At 32.6% G+C, this 9,651-nt stretch overlaps 1 protein-coding gene across 1 annotated transcript; it reads right to left on the bottom strand.

Moving 5' to 3' along the window:
* Positions 1–355: 355 nt before the first annotated feature.
* Positions 356–9,425, bottom strand: LOC131662696 (polyamine oxidase 1). Its single transcript, XM_058932550.1, has 10 exons — positions 9,292–9,425; positions 8,885–9,134; positions 8,326–8,442; positions 8,088–8,149; positions 7,133–7,287; positions 5,113–5,256; positions 3,543–3,692; positions 1,718–1,972; positions 1,085–1,166; positions 356–909 (listed from the first exon to the last, which is right to left on the bottom strand). The coding sequence occupies exons 1-10, from the start codon at positions 9,341–9,343 to the stop codon at positions 698–700; spliced, it is 1,479 nt and encodes a 492-aa protein (XP_058788533.1). The 5' UTR covers positions 9,344–9,425; the 3' UTR covers positions 356–697.
* Between the last annotated feature and the right edge of the window lie 226 nt (positions 9,426–9,651).

A 9,651-nucleotide genomic window follows, 5' to 3' on the forward strand; every position in this document is an offset into this window, starting at 1 on the left:
TTTATTTTGTACATTATAGAATTATTAAATTTTGTGTGTATGATTTTTTTAAAGTAATTATTACCGCTTCATTTAAGATTAAAAAATATTTTTGTTTTGTTGTTTGTCTACAGCATCAGTCAACCGTTTAAACATTAGCGAGAAGCAAGCAACAAATTTACGACTTTATCCCCAAATACTTGTGTTTATTTCAGGAAGAGAAAAAACAAATACTGAGGAACTCAACTCCCAAATTTACCTTTTAATATTTTTGGCACTACACTCAAATTTACCTGTTTTATTGATCAGAAATATCATCAACTATGTAATATACACAAACACAAGTACTTTCTTCATTTCAAGTATACACAAATACTTTTAACCTGAAAAAATCATGAACTTTGTATTGCAAATTAGGATCAAAATAATACAAGCTAGCAAGCATCCTTACAATGTAACCTTACTCCTTCTGGCTATAAAGAACAAAGTAATTGTAAAACTATACCAATTAATTCCCTTAAAAAGAATCATAATCTAGTTGGCTCCAATAGGAGGAATAATGAAACTAAAGTGAGGAGACATCTGTGCAGTGTTCCCAAAACCTCTTCAACTCACCAACATATACTTCCACTATTTTGTCAATCAATCTACAATACCAATTGTATTAAGGCCTTGAACCAGACTAGGGACGGACCGTGACTTTTCATCAACTATGTTCTTATAATATGGCCTCTGGGATCCCAAGCTTGCCACTGAGATATAATTGTGTAGGAATGTCGCATTTGTGGATATTCGAGACTGTTTCTGGTTTTGACATTGTTAATGATCCTGTCAATGCCAGCAAAGGCTCCAACAATAGAGTTTGGTTCTCACTTTCTCTTTCGTTCTTCTTTCTTATTTCTTCTACTAAGGCCTTGCCAGTGTCAATACCTGTTAAGTGTTCAAGAGGGAAATAAAATAAATTCATATTCATAGGTGAGGTCTTAGGGGTCCATTGATATGTTACTACCTACGCTTTGTAATTTTTCTTTACGCGTTAAAACGTAGCTTAATAAAAAATTGACTATTAACCATTAGGAATACAAAATTGAGATAACATCCTCACCTGCGAGATATCCGCCATGAACATAGCCATTAAATCTTTCACTGGTGTGTTCTCCGGTGAAAAATATGTGACCGACAGGAGCCTGAAACATATAAAAAATGACAAATAACATAAGGGATAGGATTAGCCCATTGGCATATTCAATTGTATTCATTTATTTAAGTTTTTTTATACGAAAGCTTCTATAGTGTGAAATATTGATTTTGTTGGAATCTCCTCTGATTTCCTATTCATCAATAAGCAGGGGCACCATAAAATGATTGTAACATCAAATAATTTGATTCATAATTGAATGTGAATTTAATAATAGTATATGTGATGCGAAATAAAGGACATTTTGGTACAGAAGATTGTCCTGTACTCTGACCACACAACATTTTTTATTTTGAGGAAGATTGTTCATAATGATACCAAACAGAGCAAAATTTATATTAAATTCAGAGCCTAAATAAATGAATTATATAGTAGCAAGTTGTAAGATCCAGGTCATCTTCAATTTTGTTTTTGCATGCACTGATATAAAGACAAGTATAGCTATAGCATCAATTGATATATTTAAGAACATAATCTATTCAAAAGGGAATTGTCAAACAATAATAAAAAAATATATGAAATTCAGCATGATAAGCGAACCTTAATATTATGAAAAACTTTACGATTGGCGATAATAGGATAGTTGCTGTAGCTGCCACGCTGAAACCTGTTATTATACCAGCGGGGAACGAGTATATCAATGGCGTCCGGGATGTCGGGTCCGAACATATCTCTGAGCACCGCCATAGCTTCTCGCAAGGTGTCATCGTTAGATTGAGCTTCCACGCGTTTTGATTCTCCATTTGTCAAAGTCACAACTAAGATATTGGAGCCAGGATATGCGTTATCCATGTGCTGGTAACAAACAAATCAGCAGATAAGTGATTTGGATGAGTAAGCAAAGAGATCCTAGATAATTATTCTGATTCTATGCTGGTTGAATAAGCAAAAGGACTAGACAATACAATCACCAATGTTATTATTTGATTCTGAATTCAATTATTTTCATATAACCACATAAGTTTAGATCCAAAGTCAATGCATTATTGCATCGGGTTTGAGTAATGACAAGAATGGAAATGACTAAATTTCTACAATGTCATATAACCCAAGTTTCTCCCATTTATAGTAATATTAGTTTGAAATATGTTAGGTTACATTATCTTCCCATAAGCATAACTTACACACATTACAAAACTTACACACATAACTCCAAGGGAATATCAACATTACAACAGTTCAGAAAGATAATGAATCAATTAATATTTGTTAACAGTAGTATGAAGAAAAATATCATATCTTTGTTATTCTTCCTAGGAAATACTTAATATTATCAATATAAGACAAATGGTAATAGGTGTAGCTGATCAGGATTTTTTATCATGTATGCATTAAAAGGTCAAACTTACAACTCCAAAATATAAATAAATATATCTAGGCCAGCTTGCATAAATCAGGGAAGGAGAATACAGCTAAAGCTATTCCTCCATATATAAAAAGAACTGTTTTTATCAATTTTAGTCATAGGCTATGAAATTGTACCAGAAAAGAACAAAATATACAAATGATATCCAAAGCTAATTGTGAAAAACTCATCATAAAGTACAACTGATGATTAACTCAGATTTGGAAAAATGTAGTAAAATTGATGAGTACACAAGAAATTTTGTGAATCTTATATAACAAGTACTTAATGTTTGACCCAAGTGTGTAGCCCCAATAAGAGGATACATACAAAAGCCACAATTATGAATTAATTATTATAGGTTTGACAACATTATTTAAGCCACTTCATTTTAAATTAAGCCACTTCATTAAAAATCAAGATATACGCAAGTTCTATTGCCAGCAGAGAAGATTAAGATGAAGCATGTGAGTCACATGCATAACACATAAACAATGAAAAGGAAGTAGTATTTAAATCCTTAGCATCGAGACAATCGTTTTTATTATATTTTTTACAATTAGCAAGCCAGACAATTGTTTTTATAATTTTTTTTATAGTTAGCAAGCAAGACAATCATTGCTTTTAGTTTATACTCTTTAAATCATCTAAAAACAAGTTGCAAATTCCAACTTGATCAGTAAGGTTAGGTAAGCGGCAAGTACCTTGATGAAAACCAGAATTGACAGCATATCAATTTTTCCATTATTTTGATTTGAGCCAAATTTAGGGTATGTTTGAATTAGGATATTTGAAAAGCTATAAATGTTCCAAAAATTGAATTAAGTCTGATTGCGATGTTTTATGGTCATTTATCATGCTATTCTTTCAAACTTTAAAACGTAAATATATACATAACCCTCCAAAATTAGACTCATTTCCCATAGAACTTAACCTAAAGTCACGTTTTTTACTTTTATTTAATAGGCAAACACAGCTTAAAAATGAACTGACAACCATTAAGGAAGAGGTCCAACAAACCTGCCAAAATGTGTAATAGCCTCTCCGCTCGTGAGCATAGATGAAGAATTCCTTTTCGGGTCCACTTGGCCAAAACTTATAGGGAAACTTCAGGAAGATTTTGGTGTACACCATTACATCACATTTCTCGATGGCATCCAATTTCCACCTCTGTTTCATTATTTTATTCATCATGGAAGTATTGAATCAGACAAGTATATATTACTCAACAAGACAAAATGTATAAACTAATAATAACATCATTGAATGGATGATTAGATGACTAAAGCACAAATGAGTTCATAGAAAAGACAAATAACCTCAATGATATATCATATCCTATAATTGTTTAATTTAATGACCTCATATAATTCCATACATTTGATCAAATACATTACGTGTTCATATGAATATGTTATGAAACTTAAAATTGACAATTATTTAAGTCCTTCAGTCCTTAACTAATCAAAGTGCCCATGTAATTATGTAAGCTATGATTTAACCTACATGAATAACAAGGATTATGTGGCTCTCCTACAATTTTTCCTTTTCATAGGACAAACAATTAAGTGGTTCAGGCCAAGGTTTTAAAAAACGGATCGTTACCGCGAAAATGGTTGCGGCAAAACAGTATCGGAAGATGCGGCAAAACAGTATCGGAAGGTGTCCATACTGATACTGTTATTCACCGTTTGTGATTAAGAACAAATTGTGGTTAATTCATACCGCAACGACCGCAACCAGCGTCACAACTCACAACACCTGTACTAGCCGAAATCAGGAAAGAATTTACACGATCCCGACCATTATATAAAACCTTAGTTCAGGCCATATTACTACAGTATTTTCTTAAATTCTAACTTTAGTAGCAGAGCAAGTATCCTAATCCAGACTTCTAAAAATAATGAAGTATGCATTAGTTTCACTACAAATGAAATATCACACTTCACATAGTTGCACTTGTTCATTCAAATTAGCTACAGTTTCAATTACTTTTTTTTTATTAAATTAAAGTTAGAAGAAAGCAATGATGTCAACAATTGTAAAGGACACATAATGCAGCTATGTGGATTGACCAATTACATGTGCAAGTAGGTAAATTCCTCTATCCACGTGTCAACCTAACCAATAGGGGTTATAGACAATCAACAATTAGACTGTGGGTCAATCATACCGTGGATCATGCCATCCCTGGTTTGGCATATGAAGACACCTCGAAAATCTGCCTACTGGCGTCATCAACCAGAGAGCTTAATTTAATACAAAACCTAGCTATCCCTGCATTTTTTTACATTACTACCAACCAATATTTAAGACTATGGGGCCACAACCTGTAAACAGAAGGGAAACTCCTGCTGTAGGGAGTAGGGACCCTTATAGACAGATAGAGCCACACCTAGAGATTCCATTCTAACCATGATGGGGGCAAGTTCTCAAATTAATGGCCTTAAAGATCAGCGTGAGAAGCACGAGGTGTTCATATATCCGGGACCAATAAATGAATCCCACATCATACAATATTCTACTACTAGCTTGCTTGATTACATGGGGCTCCTTGGAGTAAATAAAGACTATGATTAAGAAAACCTACGGGTAAGGGTGGAGTGAAGGCAAGTAGGTCGCTTTGGAGAACACCAATGCTAACAGACAGAATCACATAATTGGCTTCGTAAACACAACCATCCTCCGTGATCACTGTAACACCACTTCTTGAATGTTGCAATTCCCGGACGACCTGTATAATTTCATGCAAAAAATTGTTCAGCTCAAAATTGTTCACATTACTATGGAGAAGAATTTACTGCATAGTAAAAGGAACTCTATGACAGGACATAAACAATTGCAGTCAAAGGGAGAAGTAAAAGTGTAAAACTAAAACAAAGCCCTAAACAATAATTATCTCATGAGAATCTGAGCAGTCAAGCCTTGAAATCAATCAATGAATTCAAGGAAAGATTTATTACAGAAGAATCCGAACCAGATGCTGATTTTTTGGAGTTTTGTGAATAAAAGTCATCTGTAGTAGTACAGACAAATTTTTTTGTTGTCTCGAAATTTAGTTGTTATAAAAAATTACTAGTACAATTTTCATAAAAAAGGAAAAAGAAAAGAAATATACACTAAATTTTATTAAATACTGTAAATGAGAAGTAAATGAATCCAGAATTAACAAGTACTCCCCTTATTTTAAAATGACTATGGTTTTATCAAATAAAATTTATTTCAAAATAATTCTTATGTTCAGTTTTTAATGTAAAAATGAGTGTTATTTTAATTCCAGTTGTGTGTACCCTAATTAAGTAATCAAATATAAGAAAAATGAGAAACTACGACCCAATATATATTGGTTTCTAATCTTCTAGCACATGAGCTACACTGACCCAATATATGAATGGGGAACTTGACACGACTCATTTCTTCACTGTATTGGAAGCTGAGATCAAATGACACATCAGCTTAAGTCATTGGAATTGGGTCAATTCAAACAGTGTACTGGTAATTGAAATTGGAATCTTGGGACCTACTAATTTATGAGATGTAAATGCCTTAAAATGGATTGAAATAGAAGATATTAATTGTAGTCAAATTTTGCCTGTAAGTGGAGGTCCTCTAAATATCGATGCACTCTAACACTGTAACCATTAAAAATATGCAGCAGATGGTCAAACACGTCCTGAGATCGACCTGCTTACTGCTCACTTAGTTTCAGTCTTTAAACGTTGAAATGGTTACAAAAATGATTTTGAATAATAGAAATTCTATACTATAGGGAAGTGTCTAAAAAAATAGAACAAATAGAGAATTTGGTAATGTCATAACTTGAAATTATATTTTACACATTGACTCTAACAAAATAAGCCTGCCTATTATTTAATCAATGAAATATGGTCAAATACTTGTTTAAAGCTGACTTTATTTTCATTTAATTTTTTATATTCATTTTATATATTTTTTTTTTCCTTTTTCTCTTTCTGAGGTATGACAAAATCATTTACAAATTTTTTTAATCCACCTAAAAGTTATTGACATTGTTTTAAAAAAATAGTTTCTGAATATTACTCTTCAGGCTTGAAAGTTATTGTCATGGCCTCATGGATTTTAATAAATAATAAAGAAGACTTTAAATTTGTATTAAATATCAATTGTTTTTATTTCCCTTCTTCAAAAAGCAAGGGCTTTGGAAGTTGAGTAACAAAATAAACAACTTTAGTATTTATACTATTTTATTATTGTATGGTTTAAAAGTCTTCTCAACTACTAAACCTTAAAACAAAAGTACTATAGAGGTTGACAAAAATATCCAATTCCATTTTTACAAAAAAAAAAAAAAATATACATAAACAGCTTTGAAATGTCATTATCTGAAGAAGTCCTAACACGGGACAATTGAGCTGAAGTAACCGACAGAGAAAGAAGATAACAAAATAGCAAAAGGGAAAAAACAGAAGGCGCAAATAAAAACAAAGAGAGATTTTTTTTCACCTTAGCTAAATGGTGAAGCAAAAAGACAACCAACAGAGTCCTGACACTTAAGCAGGTAGGGGCCAACAAAATATCCTTTTTTAACAAAGAAAAAAAATCAAAGTATTTATTACTAAGAATTGTAGTACCTTGTTGAGTTTGAGACGATCATCCAAGATTTTACCCTCTGATGTGAAGAGAAAATCTTCAGCCATTTTGTATAGTAAGAAATCGTACCCTCTTTCGTCCGCTACCAAAAACTCTCTATCCCCAAAATCTACGTATGTAGATATTGGTTCCACTTCTGCATTTATAATTTCCCAGTTAACTAATCTCCAATTCTAGAATAGAGACAAAAAAAATGTACACATTTTTAACTAGTAAACCAATCATATTCACAATCACAAAAATGGCCCCTAAAAAGTGATCCTAGTATTTTTCTTGACATAACCCATTTACCATTTCAACATTTACAGGCTGAGATAGTGATTTATTTCAATTTAAAAACCCATTATCATTAAAACTTTTTTATTTTTGAGTAAATACCCAAATTATCATTAAAACGGTGGGGGCCTAATCTAGTCAATCAAATTATAAATATTCAAACATAATTTAAAATTATAAAATTTTAATCAAAACCGTTGTCAGTCCATCAGCATTTGTATATTACAATGACACTAATATGTCGATAAAATCTTTGAAAATAGTTGATTATAATAAAAACAACGTTCAAAAAGAAACCTAATCGAAAAAATATTTACCATAATAAAAACATAAAAATTAATTCACAGTATAACGACTACAATCATTAATAAACGTTTATACAACCAAAATTATCAACGTCTAAAAAGGTATGCCACCACGAAAATACTTGCGACAAAACGGTATACTAATACTATTATTTACCGTTTTTATGTTAAAGAATAAATTATGGTTAATTTACACCGCGACAACGGTAATCATTGTCCAGACACCTGTATTGACCAAAATGGCGAAAGCTTTTACTTGACGTGATCGCAACACTTTTTTAAAACTTTGCCAACTTGTATATTTAATTATTTTTCATAATATGAAAATTAACAGTGGTAATTAAACAACACCTACCTGCCATTTCAAAATCATGCAGAATGAAATCAATGGCGAGTTCCACTGGCGTTTTGGGCTTCCTAAAAAGAGTAACAGTGCACAAAAGAATTATTAACAACATAAAGAAACAAAAGAGAAAAAGTAAAAGAAAACAATTCAAAAAGGAAATAATTGAAGTTATGATTAACGATTACAGAGCCACAACAACAGAATCGCTATAACGGCTGAAAGCGACGCGAAGGAAAATCGCACTTACGAAGGCGGAATCGCATCATCGATGGATTCATCTTCTTCATTCCTCAATTTCTGGATCGCTGAGTCAACCGCTTTTTTGTATGAGTCAGCAGCGATTCCACTCGGAATCAACTTTCCACTGCAATGTAACCCCCACAAAAAAAAAAAACTCAGCACTTCAAAATTATAAAACACAGCAATAAAAACAAACAATGAACGAAACGTCGTCGTTTAAATACATAAAATACTTAAATAAAAAAAGAAAAATTAAATTGAATAAAAATCAGAGAAACGAATTTCTTAGTTATCTGCAACTTCACAAAACCGAAGTAATATCATAAAACAGAGCAACTAACTAAACGACGTCGTTTCACCGAAAATACGAAGAAGAAAATACAAAAAACAGAGCAAAGAATGAAACGGCGTGGTCGCTACTGCAAATTATAACCGTAAACGGTTATGGCACCGAACAAAACGGGCGTCGTCGGAACTACGAATCATAACCGTTACTATTTTTCTAAAATCGAAAGAAAAATAATTTAAAATTGTAGAAGAAAATGAATGTGATTAATTTTGTCGACCTTTGATCGTAGATGTTATAGCGAGCATTGCTATAATCGGAGAAGCATGTTCGGAGATTATGTTGAACGGCGAGTTCCCATACAGGATTGGATTCTCGGCCTCCGACGCCGGCGATCCATCCCGCACCGAGTTCCACCGACACACCACCGAAGCATTCCTTACGGATCCTGCCACCGATTCGGTCTGAAGCTTCCAGGATTAGTATATCCTCTACGCCGTGCTCGGCCAACACTTTCGCTGCGGAAATACCTTCAAATTCAAATCAGAAAAAGAAAACTCAGCGAAACAAATAATTGAGAAACGCGTTGGTGAGAATTTAATTGAGAAAGAAACAGTTGTGGTGGTTGTTGTGGAGTGGATATGTGAATGGTGGTTGTGAGGGAGTTCTTGTGGCGGCGGAACTCACCGGAAATTCCGGCGCCGATGATTATGACGGAGGAGCGAATGGAGGAATCCATGAATGTGAAGTACACTGTATTGTTTGCGTTGCGTTTATGATTTGTTTGACACTAGCTATATTATAGCGGGAGTCGGTTTATATAGTTTTTTTTAGCTGCTTTATTTTTTAATTATTATTATTGTTTTTAGAAACATCTGGTTTACGAGTTTAATAGATACTTTAAAATAATTTTATACAGTTATCCTGTATAAAAGAATACGCGTTAATAATTTAAATATTTTAATACTTTTATCAGTTCACTGAATGAGAGATGTTTATTTTACTAAATCATATATTTTTTTTAAAATATTAATATGATAAAGTTGA

The sequence above is a fragment of the Vicia villosa genome, linkage group LG3, assembly GCF_029867415.1.
Source record: "Vicia villosa cultivar HV-30 ecotype Madison, WI linkage group LG3, Vvil1.0, whole genome shotgun sequence".
Classification (NCBI taxonomy): domain Eukaryota; kingdom Viridiplantae; phylum Streptophyta; class Magnoliopsida; order Fabales; family Fabaceae; genus Vicia; species Vicia villosa.

What these genes read in the sequence shown, in the direction of transcription:
- LOC131662696 (XM_058932550.1), bottom strand. Translation starts at nt 9,343, where the DNA reads ATGGATTCCTCCATTCGCTCCTCCGTCATAATCATCGGCGCCGGAATT. An exon ending in CATCGGCGCCGGAATTTCCG is followed by an intron (nt 9,135 to 9,291) that starts GTGAGTTCCGCC and finishes TTGAATTTGAAG; the next exon opens with GTATTTCCGCAGCGAAAGTG. An exon ending in TCATGGCGGATATCTCGCAG is followed by an intron (nt 910 to 1,084) that starts GTGAGGATGTTA and finishes AACACTTAACAG; the next exon opens with GTATTGACACTGGCAAGGCC.